This window comes from Mytilus trossulus, chromosome 13 (genome assembly GCF_036588685.1).
Source record: "Mytilus trossulus isolate FHL-02 chromosome 13, PNRI_Mtr1.1.1.hap1, whole genome shotgun sequence".
Taxonomy (NCBI): domain Eukaryota; kingdom Metazoa; phylum Mollusca; class Bivalvia; order Mytilida; family Mytilidae; genus Mytilus; species Mytilus trossulus.
In genome coordinates this window covers 55,128,884-55,148,680 of record NC_086385.1, presented here as the reverse complement: position 1 = coordinate 55,148,680, position 19,797 = coordinate 55,128,884, and the positions used below count along the sequence as shown (strand labels likewise).

Here is a 19,797-nt window from a genome sequence, read left to right as displayed (position 1 = left end):
ATTTCTAAAAAAAGTGCTCTCTGTCCGTAGATCAACGCCAAACTTCATGGTGTACGGCGAAACAGGTAGATATCCACTAGACATACATGTAAAATTACGTATACTTAATTTTTGGGTAAAGCTACTTTCGAATGATTCTAAACTGTCTAGTATTATGTATAAGTTATTGTATGAAATGCATTGTTCAGCAAATATGCAATCAAAATGGTTATTGAATGTGAAATCTATACTGAATGATGTTGGCTTATCGTTTGTATGGGATAGCCAAGAAATTCTTAGTAAAAATTGTATAAAATATTATGTTACACAAATCTTACAAGACCAATTTGTACAAAAATGGCACAGTATGGCTGAAAGTGCCTCAAGAGGGGAACTTTATTTATCATTTAAAAGGGATTTCTGTCTTGAAGGCTACTTGGTAAAACTAAATAAACAACGCAGAGTACAATTGAGTAAACTGCGATGTTCAAATTTAAAATTCCCTATAGAAACCGGTAGATGGTTAAATATACCTCGTGAGGACAGAATATGCACATTATGTGACATGGGGGTGATAGGAAATGAATTTCATTATCTGCTAGTATGTTGTAACCCTAATATTGCAAGAATTAGAAAAATGCATATACCAAGATATTATTTTTTTAATCCAACAGAGGACAAGCTCTTTGGTTTGCTATACTATTGTAATATAAAAGTACTCAATAATGTCGCATTATTTTTGCAAAAAATCATGAAGTATTTTTGATCAAAGAAACTGTCTAGTACTTACCTAATTCAAGTTGTGTGTTATAATCCAATTGATCATATTAAATATATATATATATGTATGTATGTCATGATATGTGTATTTGTTTTGATCGTTTAAATCACGTGTCAAACAACCGTATGTTACGGTGTGTTTGATGACCTATATTCAATTGACCTGTATATATGTTTATTTCAATTTTATTCTGTTATTATACAAATCTTATACCACTTCTGTCAAGCTGTATATTATGTATATCTGCCTCTTGTAACAGTGTAAACTGTCAGAGTGTACAATAAAATCTTGAAATCTTGAATCTTGTTAAAAGCTCATCAGAGCTTATGTTTGCATACCTTGCCGACTCCAAATAAAGCTCATTTATTTATTTTGTTTATAATGTATAGTGACTGGAAACAGATGTAATAATAGCAAAACAAAATTTACTGGATGAACTCCAAGTTCTCCTGATAGAGGAGGGATTTACAGAAGGTAACAGACAGCAGGTATTAGGTGGTTTCCCTCCCCTTACGTAGAGTCCCCTTAAAAATGGAATTGCCATACGCGATGTTTCCTTCAAGTTCACGTTCGAGTTCTTCTCCATGTCCAGGTTCAGACGATCACGATGTAACCACTGATAGTGATAATGTAAACGAGTTCGGAAGACCAGCTACCAAGCGATTGGCTTCCGGTAACTCTCCAGGAACGAAACAATTTTTATCGGAATGGGTAGGCGATTGGAAAAGACGAACAGTTGAGCATCATTTAAACATTTATTATGAAAAGAATTATTTGGATTGTCCCCTTGATGTGCTTAATAAAGTAGGAAATATTGAAAAACTGTCCGATGGACAAATGACATACGTTTCTATGGTGACTTCTTATTTACATTTCGACGCAGAGATGCCAAAGAAGTATGCACCACCGTATGCCTTCTATAGTCAAGATCTCAAACCAGTATTTGATGACATTCTGGAGAAAGTGAAGACAACACCTGTGGAAGAAGAAATACAATTTTCGTAAGATATTTGATTAAGTTTAGTGTGGAATGTAACTCTTTAGTACTTATCTTTTAGTTTCAGATATAACAGTCAGGTACCAGGTCTGCGAAGTCTCTCATGCATTTAGTGTGAGACTCATGCATGTTCATGCTTTTTTGGCAGCATTTTTCTTTGATCTATTGTTTTTCTGTTTGATATTTTCAATATTGGCCAAATCTCACGCATTTGCTTTATGAACAAAATGATGAAAAGTAGGCAGATCTGGGGTACAGTACTACCTGTGACTCTATCTTATTAATGGTGGCCATAAAAAATATGTTCACCATGGTGGCCCTATATGACCATCATCATACCCCCTGTTGCTTTTTTAATACACAAGGTATAACTAAAAAACTAGTCAAGGATAAAGGGACATCTTGAATGCATTGAAGTGTTAAAATTATATAACTTACAGATCGGGTGTCTCAGGTAAAATATACATGTATGTGTTTATCAAATTTAATAAGTGTGATTATGTCATAATTTATGACAAGAAATTCAAAAATAAAATGAAATAATAAAACTAGTTGGACAAACAGCTTAATTAAAAAATAATGGTCTCCTGACTATTAGTTTGATATTATACCTTTTAAATAATTTTTGATCAATTTAAGTTATTTTTTATATTCAGTTTAATTTTTGGTAGTGAAGAATAAATGAATATCATTTTCAAATATACTGCAAACATTCACAATGCCTGCCTTTTTTTACTGACAAGGTGTTTCTTAAATTAATTTTCTAAAATCAAAATTGCTTATTTTTGTACATGTTGTAGATAGACTGATCTGCATTCAACATTGTTTAACATATGATTAAGATTGTCTTTAGGACTTACGCTAAATAAAATTTAGGCAATTCATTATTTCTTTATTGAATAAAATATTTATAAGTGTTAGAAATATTCATTACAGCAAAATTTGATAATATTTTTATTGTCATATGATATTTTAAACATGATCCATGTTTTAGAGGTTAAGCATTTCTTTTACTTTTTGTTCTTGGGTTAGAGACATTATAATGAGAAGGTAAATAATTTTCAAATGGATTATCTCAAAGTTGTTTTGTTAATTTTACTATCATGTAATAGGTGCATGTGTTCTTCATTGACTTACAAGAGGCACAGTTTACACATTCTATCCTTTCTAGGAATTTTATATAGTCCACTATTTTCTATTTCTAAATTATGACCAAACATTCTCTACCTATTGACACAATCAAGTTTACAGTTACTTTATCTAAAAGGCCTAGGTTGATTGAAATATTCTTTGTAAATGTATACCAAGAATATGTATCATGCCAGTCCAGCACTATCAACAATATAATTCACTGGAAAAAAAATGATTTAATTAATAGGCCATTAAAGTGTCGCCATCTTAAGTAGTGCACTTTATTTTTTGCTGGAGACAAATTTTGAAAGAAATTAACCAAACTGAAGATAACATATTTAATAAGTTTCAAGAAAATTTCTTTAAATAATTTCTTTTCATAAGATTCACTTGATTCAGATATAAAAGAACATTTTTCATTTTGATTAGCATTTTTTATGAACATTTATCAAAATTTGATGATAACTAGGTTGGCATTTTGAAAATAAATCTTTTTGTTAATTGTTTGTGCATAACTCTTGTTTTGAGATTTGAAGACAATTTAGATAAACAAAATTAGTTTTTTTCCTAAACCATATAATAATACTTGTAGTTTTCCTGAATAATATTAGATGTTATCAAAATTTATTGTAAAAGGATTGATATTGATCATCTTATTTTGTTTAGAAACCAAATTGTTTATTTTTTTGGAAAATGACGCGTCAGCGGCATTCTTCCATTACTATTGACCAGAACAACAGGAAGTCGATTATTGCCTCCGCCTACCGCACTTGGTTTCATATTTACTATTTTACAAACTAACTGGTATCTGCTTGTATTCCGCTACACTAGAACAAAGTGTGTTAGTCGGACGGGAACCAGTTTACATACTTTATTTTATTTAGTACAACAAAAAATGTTGACCTGTCCATAGGAAGTCTTGTATAGTCCGCGCTTTTATTCTCAACAATTGGACCTTCCAGTGGGGATGCGCACTAAATAGTACAATTAGCAAGAAATAAGAGAACAAGTTCAATATTCGCGGTGAGGTTGTTTGTTTACATTCTGCCATCTTTGTTATTGATATTGTAGAGGGAGCTCTCATGATTTTTCAAACTAATTATTTTAACTCGTCCATATTAATAAGTTATTTCTATTTAATATCAAATTAAAAGTGATAAATATATAAACTAAACCTTTCATTACAACTTTCTCCTTTCTGTTCAATGCATTTAGAATTTGTAAACTACAAAACGTAATCGGTTATTGTTCATTCCATTTTGATGTTTCATACCGACTTAAAATTGGTTTGTATAAGCTTAGACCATTCAAACATTAATGTGATAGGTATATTAAAGACTGTTTTACAAAAGGATGGAACTTTTTTATTTTTAAAATCGTATTATAGTGATATCTGTCATGTACGGATTTTGACTTTCACCGGTTAATTTCTTCTTTTACACATGCGTTTTAAACTTCCTTTCAAAACATCGCAAAGTTTCAAAATTGTTTTTTAAGTGAATTTAACTTATTTCAACAATCATGAATCATTCTAGAATCATTTGAAAACAGTTTCTACTTCTGTTTTATGATCGAAAACAGGGTTTCTCAAGAAAATACCGCAAACGATCGCAGAGGATTTGAAATGTTCAACTCAAATCGGCACCTGGTTAAATCGGCATATAGTCAAATCGGCACCTATTTGAAGTCAATTTGGCTTTCAATAATATTTGTTATAATATTTTCTATTCAATCAACTTATAACTTTTACAAAGTACATAGTTAATTAGTTGTTGTGTATAAAGGTGAACAACAAAGCCCTTACCCAAGCTGTTACTTAACAATGAAACAATTAGAAAAATAAAATGGAAAACTATGAGTCCCTTTCAATAAATCTAACTTTTATACCAAATAATAGCTAATTTTAGGTGTTTTTTTCGGGAAAGTTTAAACAACATCAAACCAACAATCCTGTAAAATGCTCAACTGGTTAAAAAATACATAAAAAATGAATATTCAATACCTTAAATCCTAAATATACCTCATATATATAATTAAAAATACATGTTCCAGACCATGAGTATTTGGACTGTACGTTCCGGACGGTATACATATACTCGTACAGTCTGACAATACTTGTATGGTCGGACTGTATGAGTAAACCTGTATGGTCCAGTACGAGCTAACCATTTATCACAATCTTTATTTTTTATTTTTTATAAATTTTTATCATTACAATTACTTTTAGATTGATCAAATGAATAATTGAACAATTGAATTTAAATATTTGTTTAATTGAATATCTGAATCCTGTTTTGGTACTCTCTCCCATGGTGACTCTTACTACCACAATTAATGATAAATTATTTACATTTACATGTTTGCAGTTCATTCATGTTCCTTTGCATTTGCATTATTTTATAAAGTTTCTAATATTCTAAAATTGTAGTTCCACATCATGTTAACTTCCGATAATGTAAATTTCTATGATCATAATTCAATAAATGTATTACTGATCGACAAGCTTAATACAAGATATTAACATGATGAACAGATTTAATAAGCGTGAATTTTTGTATTAGTTAAAATATTAAGTTTTTTTTCCAATTACTATTGGAACTTTTACATATTAATTTGAGAGTTTAGTTATACATGTTATAGTTGAGCTATAAATGAACTTTACATGCATTTGTAACTTATAAACTGAAGCAACTTCTTAATGATATTAATCAGATTATTTTGAAAAAGTACGCATACTGTCCAGACCGCACATGTACGGTCCAAATACTCATACGGTCTGGAACATACACATTTAGTTGAGAAAAATAAATCTATACAAAATGTACATGAACCCCCAAAAATGTGAAAGTAAATATTTTCAGACAATCCTTTCCTTAGGTACTTAACTCTTTTTGCTTAAATACTAAAAACAAATCTGGCAACCCCTTTCTTGTTTTTACTCTTTTTGCTTAAAATACTGTTAAAAATATATATTTATTAAACATGGGTGACAAATTGACTATATAGGGTGTCGATTTGACCAGGTGCCAATTTAACCAGGTGCCGGTTTGACTATAATTTTTTTTAAATTACCTGAGTTTCATTAGACCTTTGATAACAGTAACAAAAAGATTATTTAAAATTAATTAAAATTTTCTGAGAGAAAGGACTATGTACCAGTGAGAAATATACAAGCCTTTCTACGGTATTTATTTGTACAATTCAGGTAGTCTTGACCTATTCATTTGTCTTTAAAAAAAACAGTCACTTCACACACACACAAATATATGAATATCAATTAAATGCTTACAAGACATGTTGCATTGTTAAATTGATTACAGTATGTGAAAATCAAGACTTGCATAAAAAATATCCCAATATTAGAGACAGTGGCGTCATTTTTCGTCAGAGCTTTCAGCTCTTTGATTATTTAAAATATCACTTGCATGATTATTAGTTATTATTAATAGTAATAACTCATTAAATATAGATTCTTACATTGATACCAGTGGATTATCGGATTTATCCAATCGAGATAGTTAAATTATCAATTTTAAAGTCCGAGCCGCCTCGGCGAGGACTTTAAAATTTATAATGTAACTATCGAGATTGGATAAATCCGATAATCCACGAGTAAATATGTAAGAATCTGTTTCTCTAATGATTAAAAAGACATTTTCTTTTTTTGTTAACCGAAAATCCCCTTCGAGTGCCTTTCACATTGCACGAAGTTGTCAATTTCATTAACACCTGTTATCAAATTTCGATTCATTCAGTTAGCTAAAAAGGTCATGACCCTTAAAATCATCCAATGATCTTTTGAGATCACCAGCAACCACACGTTGATTAAATTTTTTTTATACAATGGGTTCGGAAAGGGATAAATTTCCATAGAATTAGAGAAATAATGTTAACAAACAATTGAATACAATGTACATCATGTACATTTATATAAACCTTTTACTTAAAAAAAAACAATTATTAAAAGTCTGTTTATTTCAAATGCTAGTCAATAACTTTATCTTTGACTTTTTGCCATTTCTACCCAAGATTCTTACTAAGAAGAAATTAAAAGAATAAGAAACAAAAGATACAAAAATGAAAAAAAAAAACAATTCAAGAATAAAAAAATTAAATAAAATTAAAGACAAAAAAATAATAATAAATTAACGGACTAAAACAATATGTTAATCTACATTTTCAAAAAAAGGTGAAATGTCAATTTTAAAAGAAACCCAAGTTACCTGTACAGGTAAATTTTAATGGTGTCTTCAACCTATGCCAACATTTGATAAAAACATATTCAATCTATGCCTACAAACAAAATACAATAGGTGTTGTTATAGCAATTATTAATTAATAAAAGGTTAAATACAGTCAGTTTATTTAAGCATTAAAAATACTCTTTGAAATTTCAGAAATAAAAATAAAGTAATTGGAAAATTGTGTTGTAGTAAAAATGGATTTTTTTTTCTAAAAATACAACATTTGTTAAATAGAACCCTTGATCATGTTGATACTAGCAAAATTGAGTTGAAAAAAATAAAAAAAGCAAAAATGACAAAAAAAAGGCTATCTTTCTGAAATTAAACACTTAAATATAACAATACTTGAGAAAAAAAAGAGATAAAAAGCTATTTTATTGGTGCAATTTTTTATGATAATATTTTTTCATTATTTTGTTGATAAAATGATGATAATGAGATAATTTGCAAAACTACTAAAAAATGAGTGTAATTTATACAAACAAACTTGTGACTATCCTAAGACCACCATTATAAACCGCTTGTGTAGTCCCTACTTTGTGACCAACTTTAGAAAATGTCAAAATTTAGGACCACTTAGTGAAACCCACTAAGGACTAGAATAAACTTTAAAATCATTCTATGACATGTCTTACTCCTGAGATATCTTTGTGAAACTTGCACAAGAGACCAAATGATAACATGACACCAGTTGATTGTGCAGATGCAGCATCATATCTTATAGTATGACTTTTGAGACAATCATAATTAGTAAATTTTTTCTAATTCTATGTACAGTAGTTGTCTTTTGTTTATGTTATTTATGTTGTTTGGCCCAGTAGTTTCAGAGGAGAAGATTTTTGTAAAAGTTAACGACGACGGACGACGACGACGACGACGACGGACGACGACGACGACGACGACGGACGACGACGACGACGACGACGGACGACGGACGACGGACGCCAAGTGATGAGAAAAGCTCACTTGGCCCTTCGGGCCAGGTGAGCTAAAAAAGGAGTGAGCCAAGGCTCCGTGTTGAAGGCCGTACATTGACCTATACTGGTTTACTTTTATATATGATTGTTGCTTTACGTCGCATTAGCACAAAAAGGCTATATCGCGGCGAACTTTTATAAATTTTATTTGGATGGAGAGATCATGTCTCATTGTCACTCACATCACATCTTCCTTTATCTATATGTTAGAATTCATAGTGAACATTTATAATAGATATTTTACTTAATTCAGTGCTTATTAAATACACGAGTATCAATAGTGTATTTTGCCATTGTATTTGAAGAAAACTATTTTATATAAAATTTAATATTTTGATCAAATATTTTATTTTACATGTATTTATGAGAATGACACTGATATATATTTAATATGACAAGATGCTTGCTTCTTTAATAAAAATCCATAAAATTCTTCTTTTTCCTCATCATTTCATTATATTAATTTTTAAATAGTTCCTATATGAAATAGAGATCATCAACACACACAATTATACCTACATTTTCACTTGTGTTGTACTTGTAAAACCTTTATACTTTAACGGTAGGTTTAAACTGGTTGTAAATTGATTAGCCCCTGATTAATTTATGTTTTTATAACACTTAATCTGTAACAAATTATTCAACCTATGCCAATATTTTTTCATACAATTTTATACCTTAATTTCAAAATGTTGGCATAGGTTGAATGAACCATTTTAATGAAACATACCAGCTGAAAACTTCAACCCTGATTGATTTTAACAGGTAACATAATTAGATAAAAAATCTGCCTATGATTTATGACCCCCAATAAATGGCCAACATCTCAAGATTGAATACCCCAATAAATGTCCACCATTGGATGTTGACCATGCAAGAGGGTGGACATAACTAAGAGGAAGTCACAGGCTGTACTGTACCTCCAATATTCAAACAGAAATCCATACCTCTTAAGCTTGCAAAATGCTGTTCAAGGAAACCTCCTATAGCTACTCTCTATAAAAAAAACCGAATTGTTCAAGAAATCTATTATCATGTATTCTGGACCATCCTTGTGGAACAATTTTTATTTATCGAATTATTACCAACATTTGGCAAATGTGAATTCGTTCAAATACAAAATAACAGATCATTTATTGAAACCAACCAATTGAAAAATAATGAATATTAATTATTTCATCATGTTTATTTTTTCATAACATTTTTTGCAGTTGTAATGAACATTATCATTATACATGTACTTGACTTTTATACTAATGTATGCCAGTGCCTATTTCTTATTGTTACTTTTTGCAGGTAATTGGAGCCAGTGCCTTCAATGTATGCTAGCTGAATATGTTATGCATTAGACCATCATTTTTCTCTTTAAGGTTTGCAAGAATTAAAGTTCATAGATTTATAAAAGAACTTCGAAGACTACTGGAAGTAATAGAAGAAAAGAAGAAAACATATGATGTTACTTTTAAGGCAAACTATTCAAGGCTTCTGTGTACTTTTGCTGAAATGTGTTGTTTGGAAGCAGTGTAAGTAAAAAATACTAAGATAAAATCGTCTTACATGTCTGAAGCAATATCAGTTTGAGCTATTCGGCCAAAATAAAATATATGGGTGTTTCCAGTTGTCTGACCGACCTCATTTTTTCCGCCGCTATGTATCTCAACCATTTTATGAAAGTCTGATAAAAAAAATAAAAAAATCCAGAATTTATCCTGTAGAGTAATTTACATTGATCATGCTGTGTTTGACAAAGCATGTTGTTATTGTTAAAATATAGTCTTTCCATTAATTGTATTTTTTAAATTTATCATTTTTTACCTATGCTTTAAAAAAGTGGGGGTATACTGTTTTACTTCTGTCCTGTCTGTCTGTCTGTCTGTCTGTCTGTCTGTCTGTCTGTCTGTCTGTCTGTCTGTCTGTCTGTCTGTCTGTCTGTCTGTCTGTCTGTCTGTCTGTCTGTCTGTCTGTCTGTCTGTCTGTCTGTCTGTCTGTCTGTCTGTCTGTCTGTCTGTCTGTCTGTCTGTCTGTCTGTCTGTCTGTCTGTCTGTCTGTCTGTCTGTCTGTCTGTCTGTCTGTCTGTCTGTCTGTCTGTCTGTCTGTCTGTCTGTCTGTCTGTCTGTCTGTCTGTCTGTCTGTCTGTCTGTCTGTCTGTCTGTCTGTCTGTCTGTCTGTCTGTCTGTCTGTCTGTCTGTCTGTCTGTCTGTCTGTCTGTCTGTCTGTCTGTCTGTCTGTCCGTCCATCCTTCCTATGAATATTTTTTGTTGCATCTCTCTCAGGAATTACATCATAAGGATTTCTGAAATTTGGTTTCAGGGTTAACCTGGTTTATATAAGTCAGCTATACGATGTGATGTGTTTTCAGATTCATCAGTCAACAACTTCCTGTTTACAAAACACTTACATATTTTTACACTTAGTCTATTAAAATTATCCAGTTTCTTCATTTAAATTTAGTACTTAAAATTGTACTCTGGCTCTTCATGTTACAGAGCTTATGTGTGTGTGATTAATTTATATATAACACTTATTTATATATATATGATTTTCTTTCTTCCTTAGTTACTCATCAACTTCCTATTTAGTTTCTTAAGGCACAGATATCATCAGTAAGCAGTAGCTCACATTTTTACTTGTGTGTCTGGCCTGCTACAAAAATCATAAAATGTGTGACGTAAGCATGATAAGGATTACAATCCAGCGGAGACGGCATACACTATTTGTATAAAGCTTTATATTTAAAAAGCAAGAAGACCTTGATGCTCCATACTTTGTATGCAGATACACAACAGCCCGGGTGGATTTTGCTTTTTCCACCGGCCCACCTGTGCCCACTCCAGCTATAATCTCTTTTTTTGTAAAAATATTGATTATAATTGCTTATCTGCTTTTTTCAATTGATTGTACTTGCAAGTCTTTTGATTAAACAAAAGAAATTGCATGCCCACTCCTATGGGTGGGCAGAGTGAACAAGCTAGAAATTTTGCCCACAAAGCAAAATCCAACTGAGCTGAAGTGTACCTTATGTTATGAAGCTACCGTCTGTCGTACATATGTATGCCCATTGTCTTTTACCTCATTTTCTTGGTTCAGTGCTTGAAAAAAAAGTTTTTTTGAAAAATGAAATACTCACTTATTATGAGTGATATATGAGTTCCTTGCAAGGTCTACACGTCCATCAGGTAGGGTTGACCTGACCTCAACCTCATTTTATGGATTGGATTAAGGTTAAAGTTACGTATTGCAAATATTATAACTATAAGTAATTCAGGAAGTTTGTACCCAAGAAAACTTCCACAGATTTTAACTGAATAGAAAATGCAGCACCAAAGATTAGTTGGACACAGTGGGGACTCCAAGAATTTTGGGGGATCACTGACTGCCTAAGAGAGGGCCCACTCCAGTCATGCTTCAGTGATTCCCTAAATAATCAACCAATTTTTTCCCCAAAAAAGGGGGTGACTGGGCCCCTTGCCCACCCTCTAAATCTGCCTCTGGCGACAGGTAGCCATATATTAAAATAAAAAAAAACAGATATTAGATTGGTTGTTGGTGTTTAATACCACTTTCAGCGCTCTTTGTATTGATGGAGGAAGCTGGATATTTATAAAAACTATAGATTACCTACTAACACCGCTTGGCCACAGAGGCCCAAAAGAGATTAGAAATTGAATTCAACCAAGTTTATCATATGCATATATATTGTATGATCATTGATAGGTATTAGGGGCCAAAAAGGGACCCAAATAAGCATTTTTCTTGGTTTTCGCACCATAACGTTAGTATAAGTAAATAGAAATCTATGAAATTTAAACACAAGGTTTATGACCATAAAAGGAAGGTTGGTATTGATTTTGGGAGTTTTGGTCCCAACAGTTTAGGAAAAAGGGGCCCAAAGGGTCCAAAATTAAACTTTGTTTGATTTCATCAAAATTGAATAATTGGGGTTCTTTGATATGCCGAATCTAACTGTGTATGTATATTTTTAACTTTTGGTCATGTATTCAAATTGGTCTACATTAAGGTCCAAAGGGTCCAAAATTAAACTTAGTTTAATTTTGACAAAAAATGAATCGGTTGGGTTCTTTGATATGTTGAATCTAAAAATGTACTTAGATTCTTGATTATTGGCCCAGTTTTCAAGTTGGTCCAAATCTGGGTCCAAAATTAAACTTTATTTGATTTCATCAAAAATTGAATAAATGGGGTTCTTTGATATGCCAAATCTAACTGTGTATGTAGATTCTTCATTTTTGGTCCCGATTTCAAATTGGCCTACATTAAGGTCCAAAGGGTCCAAAATTAAACTAAGTTTGATTTTAACAAAAATTAAATTATTGGGCCTCTTTGATATGCTGAATCTAAACGTGTACTTAGATTTTTGATTATGGGCCCAGTTTTCAAGTTGGTCCAAATCAGGATCTAAAATTATTATATTAAGTATTGTGCAATATCAAGTCTTTTCAATTGCACAGTATTGTGCAATGGCAAGAAATATCTAATTTCACAATATTGTGAAATAGCAATTTTTTTTTTAATTAGAGTTATCTTTCTTTGTCCAGAATAGTAAGCAAGAAATATCTTATTGCAAGATTTTTTTTTAATTGGAGTTATCTTTCTTTGTCCAGAATCAACTTAAATCTTTGTTATATACAATATACAATGTATATTCACTTTTTACTACCAACTGATAAATTTAAATAATCTTTACCATTCAGTGATAACAAGCAGTTTTTTTACATCTTAATATTTTATGATGTATTTAAATGAGTAGTTATTGTTGCAAACTCCATTAGAATATTTTAATTGAGATTAGCTTTGGAATAAGGGAAAGGGGGATGTGATTAGAAAATTGGGTTCAATTTTTCTCATTTGAAATTTCATAAATAAAAAAAAAGAAAATTTCTTCAAACATTTTTTTGAGAGGATTAATATTCAACAGCATAGTGAATTGCTCTAAGAGAAAACAAAAAAAATAAGTTCATTAGAACACATTCATTCTGTGTCAGAAACCTATGCTGTGTCAACTATTAAATCACAATCCAAATTTAGAGCTGAATCCAGCTTGAATGTTGTGTCCATACTTGCCCCAACCATTCAGGGTTCAACCTCTGCGGTCGTATAAAGCTACGCCCTGCGGAGCATCTAGTTCTATGTTGTTATGTTATGCTATTGTTTCAGAAAAAGGGAGAAGGTTTGGATCCATTAAAACGTTTAATCCCGCTGCAAATGTTTGCACCTGTCCTAAGTCAGGAATCTGATGTACAGTAGTTGTCGTTTGTTTATGTAATATATACGTGTTTCTCGTTTCTCGTTTAGTTTATATAGATTAGACCGTTGGTTTTCCCGTTTGAATGGTTTTACACTAGTAATTTTGGGGCCCTTTATAGCTTGTTGTTCGATGTGAGCCAAGGCTTCGTGTTGAAGGCCGTACTTTAACCTATAATGGTTTACTTTTTGAATTGTTATTTGGATGAAGAGTTGTCTCATTGGCACTCACACCACATCTTCCTATATCTATGTATTATAGTAAAACAATTTAAGTCTTTGGATATCAGTAAATGTAAACTATATATCAATTTTAGGTTGTGTACATCTGAAGATCAGACCATTTGGAAAAATTTAAGAGGGCGGCAGATTACATCAAAACCAGATTTTCGTTTCTATAAATGTGGAATTCTTGAATCAGCATCAGATGTTGTGATATCTGGTATTGAGGTAACAAGACAATAGATTAGGGTGGTAATAGGGGTACCTTCATCACGAATCACGGTAAAAGTTCTTGCCAAATGAACAGTTATTATTGATACATGACAATAAAATGAACTTTCTTTGACGAATCACAGTAAAAAAATAACCAATTTGACGCTAACGGTAGATAAAAATGACTGTTTGACGTCTGACAGTAAAGGGTATTACTACCCTCTTAGATGTGTTCTGTAATAGTTTAACATCATTATCATAGCTTGAAATGGTTGCAAATATCATAAATTTCATATTACTTTTATTTCAGCATTGTGTAGTTTTGAGAATTCATCTAGTCAAAATTAGCATTATGAATCCAATGTAAAATTGTATGCCCACACAACAATGCACAATGAAAAGTCATATTGTAATCAGTTCACTGTCCAAGTATGAGTCCATTGTTTAAGTTAAGAGGAATAGGCATATGCTTTACCAGCTTAATTTTTCACACAGTTTTCAAATTCAAGACACCAAATTTTTATTTTGCAAAATATTTTTTCGCATATAATGTGCATAAGACAATGTACACAGAATTGCAGGAATGTTATGTACCATGCACGATACAAAGAGCTTAAAACTGCACCAAAATAAGAAAATACAAATATCAATAGAATTATTCTGAAAGAAACTGTGTCTGTGTCCAAAGCAATTCATTCTCCATTCACACTTTACTTTCATGTTCATTGAACCAAGACATTATTGATCAATATTGAATTAATTGATACACAATAATATATTGTATATATTTTATAATTTTGAATACTAACAATTACTAAAAAAAAATCTAAATATACAATCTAATTTTTAACGAGGCCGGGATAAAGTACCGGTACTTTCTGTATCAAACTAACAAATGTGAAAGTTTTCAATAAGGTACCGGGTATATATAATTTAAAAAAAAAAAGAAAGAAAAGAAATAGGGATAAAACCATAATTTGTAAAAAACTGAAGCACAGAACAGCTGTGAACCATGATAACTTCATGACACAATTTGCTATGCATACTTTATAGGTAATTGCTTTAAATGCCTTCAAGTATGGTTTATATGCTTATTAAAAACCATCACCAGATCCAGACTTGGACAACAAATTTCTCTTCAGTGATGTTAGGGAACGAAATGGTATTTGGAAGGCCATATAGTTTACCTCAATTTAGGATAGACTCTTGAATTTAAAGAGTTAAAATAGGATGTACAGACCATATAAACTAGAAACAAGTCTAAATTGAAAACTAATACATACAAACCTATGAATGGGTAAATAAAGGTATTGTATAATTTTAATAAATTGATTAAGGGTGCCAAAAAGTAAAATAAAATGTTGTCTAAATGTCTGAGCTGTCTTCATTATACTTTTTGTTCATAAATGACAAATTTTGAGAAATATTTATTTTTCATTTTGATATAAATCAGAATGCAGGTATAATTTGCTACTCCAAATTAATTCTCTGTTTCTAAAATTATAGTTTGCCCACCATTTACACAATTACTGCCAAAAAACATAGTGCCACCATTTTATCAAAACTTTATATTCACTGAGATCACACCCTTGTCTTTGTCTCACACATAAATTGTGTAAGAGGATCCTTGCTGGCATGTCAGTTTTCTATTTTTTTGCCCCACCTATGTTAGTATAGAGGCATTATGTTTTCTGGTCTGTGCGTTTTTTTGTTCTTTCGTTCGTTTGTCCGTTTATTCATTCATTGGATCGTCCGTCTGTTAGTCCTGCTTCATATAAAAGTTTTTGGTAGAGGTAGTTTTTGATGAAGTTGAAGTCCAATCAAATAGTAAATATGTTCCCTATGATATGATCTTTCTAATTTTAATGCCAAATTAAAGTTTATTCCAATTTTACGTTCTATTGAACATAAAAAATGATAATGGGAGTGGGGCATCCATATACTTGGGACACATTCTTGTTCTATTGGCATTGAATTTATCAGCTGTTGCAATCTTGATACAGGCAGGTAGATTCAGGTAAATTATTTAGAGCTACCTTGGGCAAGTTTTATTTTTAGTTGAAATAAAAATTATGTTCTGCATACTTGTTAATGTCTGTGTCATTTTGGTCTCTTGTGGACAGTTGTCTCATTGGCAATCATACCACATCTTCTTTTTTATATTCTTAGGTTAAAAGAGATTTTGAAGAGTCATCAGAACGATCAAAAAGAAAAAAAGAATTGAGTGAACCTTCAAAGAAAAAGATGAGAGTTTGCAGTGCATCATCCTCTTCCTCTGCCAGCAGTAGCAGTACACATTCAAAAACAAGGTCTACAAAATCAAGAACAAGAAAACCACAGGTAGAACTTGTTGAAAAACCCCAAATAGAACTTGATTTAAATAAAAAAGTACTGGGACAGCATGCTGGAGAACTTTTGTTAGATCTTGATAGATATCGGGTGTCTAATGAAAAATTAGCTGATTTAAGTAACGTACTGACTATGCCTGGTATGATACTTGATGGAACTAAGGTGAGAAAACATAGATATAGGAAGATGTGGTATCAATGCCAATGAGACAACTCTCCATCCAAATAAAAATTTAAAAAAAGTAAACCATTATAGGTCAATGTACGGCCTTCAACACGGAGCCCTGGTTCACACCGAACAACAAGCTATAAAAGGCCCCAAAATTACCAGTGTAAAACCATTCAAATGGGAAAACCAACGGTCTAATCTATATAAAAAAACTAGAAACACGTATAAATAACAGAAACAAACGACAACTACTGTACATTAGATTCCTGACTTAGGACAGGTGCAAACATTTGCAGTGAGATCAAAACGTTTTAATGAATCCAAACATTCTCCCTTTTTCTGAAACAATAGCATAACATCACAACAAAGAAAAACACACGATAAAATATCAATTGGTAGGCTTAACTCAATCAAAAACGTAAATTAATACACTATGAAAGAATAAATTTGATCTACGATATCTGAATGCAAATGCACAGTGACTAAAATATATTAGGACAAACATATGTAAATTTTTTCCTGATTTGTTTTTTGTAGGTATTTTTTACATTGTTAGAAATGACTGTAAAACATCACACAAGGTTACATTACAATCAGAAATTAGAGGAGGATGACAGAGCCACAGTGTATTATTCAAGACCCCTTGACATTTTGATAGAAAAGGACAGACAAATCTTGATAGAGAATTTTGTAAGACTCAATAACATTCCTTAGGGAAATAGATGAATTACCTAAAATGACAGAGCCACAGTTTATTATTCACGACCCCTTGACATTTTGATAGAAAAGGACAGACAAATCCTGATAGAGAATTTTGTAAGACTCAATAACATTCCTTAGGGGAATAGATGAATTACCTAAAATGACAGAGCCACAGTTTATTATTCAAGACCCCTTGACATATTGATAGAAAAGGACAGACAAATCTTGATAGAGAATTTTGTAAGACTCAATAACATTCCTTAGGGGAATAGACAATGATAGATGAATTAATTGAAATATGTAAGAAATGTTTTATTTTATATTACTTTACATTGTTGTATTTTTAGCTCACCTGGCCCGAAGGGCCAAGTGAGCTTTTCCCATCACTTTGCGTCCGTCGTCCGTCGTCGTCCGTCGTCTGTCGTCCGTCGTCCGTCGTCGTTGTTAACTTTTACAAAAATCTTCTCCTCTGAAACTACTGGGCCAAATTGAACCAAACTTGACCACAATCATCATTGGGGTATCTAGTTTAAAAAATGTGTGGCGTGACCCGGTCAACCAACCAAGATGGCCGCCACGGCTAAAAATAGAACATAGGGGTAAAATGCAGTTTTTGGCTTATAACTCAAAAACCAAAGTATTTAGAGGAAATCTGACATGGGGTAAAAATGTTTAGCAGGTCAAGATCTATCTGCCCTGAAATTTTCAGATGAATCGGTCAACCCGTTGTTGGGTTGCTGCCCCTGAATTGGTAATTTTGTGGATATTTTGCAGTTTTTGGTTATAATCTTAAATATTATTATAGATAGAGATAAACTGTAAACAGCAATAATGTTCAGCAAAGTTAGATTTACAAATAAGTCATCATGACCGAAATGGTCAGTTGACCCGTTTAGGAGTTATTGCCCTTTATAGTCAATTTTTAACCATTTTTCGTAAATCTTAGTTATCTTTTACAAAAATCTTCTCCTCTGAAACTACTGGGCCAAATTAATCCAGACTTGGCAACAATCATCTTTGGGGTATCTTGTTTTAAAAATGTGTCTGGTGACCCGACTATCAAATCAAGATGGCCGCCACAGCTAAAAATCGAACATAGGGGTAAAATGCAGTTTTTGGCTTATAACTCAAAAACCGAAGCATTTAGAGCAAATCCGACATGAGGTTAAATTGTTTAACAAATTAAGATCTATCTGCCCTACAATTTTCAGATGAATCTGACAACCCATTGTTGGGTTGCTGCCCCTGAATCGGTAATTTTAAGGAAATTTTGGTGTTTTTGGTTATTATCTTGAATATTATTATAGATAGAGATAAACTGTAAACAGCAATTATGTTCAGCAAAGTAAGATTTACAAATAAGTGAACATGACGGAAATGGTCAATTGACCCCCTAAGGAGTTATTGTCCTTTATAGTCAATTTTTAACAATTTTCATAAAATTTGTAAATTTTTATTAACATTTTCCACTGAAACTACTGGGCCAAGTTCATTATAGATAGAGATAAATGTAAGCAGCAAGACTGTTTAGTAAAGTAAGATTTACAAACACATCACCATCACCAAAACACAATTTTGTCATGAATCCATCTGCTTCCTTTGTTTAATATTCACATAGACCAAGGTGAGCGACACAGGCTCTTTGGAGCCTCTAGTTTATACTGCAACTAGCTGTGTGTATTTTTTAAATATAGTAAAAGCATTATTTTGTATCATGTCAATTTTATCATGAAATACTTTCTCAACAATCAGGGGACCATTAATGGGTGAAAATAAGTTTGAAATTTGTGTAAGGATTTAAAAAGCTATCAATGTATTCATTTAATTTGCAGTATCAAAAAAAATATTATATAGCAAACCTAGCAAAAAACTACATAAAAATATGAACTTTTTTGTACTTTGCACAAAACTGGAGAAGGGCATGGTAGAACATCGCACTTCCCTCGTTTCTCAGCCTCATACAAAAAAGTTATATTTTCCAGACATTGACCTAATGTTGTATATATATTAAAATGTGTTTGATGTTATGGTTTGTCTGGAGACAAAATGTTATTTAATTCAATGCAGTACCAACCACAGGTTATAATGCAGCCAAATCAAACACTGTGATTTCGCAATGTTGCTTATGATAAGCATAAAAAATTTGTGAAAAATGTCTTTTGCTTTCAAATCTATTAGGCCATAATAAATAATAGGTTTGTTTGCCCAAACACTACCTACCCAGAAAAAAAGCTGCCTACTCAAATTCTTTTATTGTCCTGATTTGGAGAAGTTTTTTTTTAATCAAATAGACATGAAGACTAATAAACATCTGATACTTCAAATTTTTTTTTGAAAAAAAAAAGAAAATGCCTACCTACCTACCCTCTGTCTCAACCTTTGGGTAGGGTTTGGGCATGCAAACCAAAATATTTTTAAGTGTGGCCTTACATGAATTTGAAAGTATTTGAAAAGGAAAATAAGCATGTTTTATATTTAAGCAACAAATCTACTTTGTACAATTAGAGACAAAAACATTAACAGTAACAATTTTACTAATGAAGAATGTTTACTTTTCTATTATCATGATTATTAATATATGGTATATGACAGTAATTCATTTTAGTTTTAATGTGCGACGGAAATAGATATAATTTAGCACAAAAAATAGGAAATGGATCTTAAGCATTTTAAAAGCTACGTTTTTGTTCTCCTATCGAGCACATGGACCCACATTTTGCAATCAACTATATACTACTTCAAGAATGTTTTACGAAAATTTCAAGAAAAATT

At 31.7% G+C, this 19,797-nt stretch overlaps 1 protein-coding gene across 2 annotated transcripts; it reads left to right on the top strand.

Moving 5' to 3' along the window:
• Window positions 1-1,221: 1,221 nt before the first annotated feature.
• LOC134695217 (uncharacterized) lies at window positions 1,222-19,182 on the top strand. 2 transcript variants are annotated; one of them, XM_063556428.1, is made up of 5 exons: window positions 1,222-1,761; window positions 9,480-9,632; window positions 13,689-13,821; window positions 15,976-16,317; window positions 16,861-19,182. In XM_063556428.1, exons 1-5 carry the CDS (start codon window positions 1,292-1,294, stop codon window positions 17,035-17,037), a joined length of 1,275 nt encoding a protein of 424 aa, XP_063412498.1. In that variant the 5' UTR covers window positions 1,222-1,291; the 3' UTR covers window positions 17,038-19,182. The 2 variants fall into 2 exon arrangements, with proteins under 2 accessions (XP_063412498.1, XP_063412499.1); XM_063556429.1 differs by having other exon boundaries at window positions 1,227-1,761; window positions 15,976-16,146.
• Window positions 19,183-19,797: the final 615 nt, after the last annotated feature.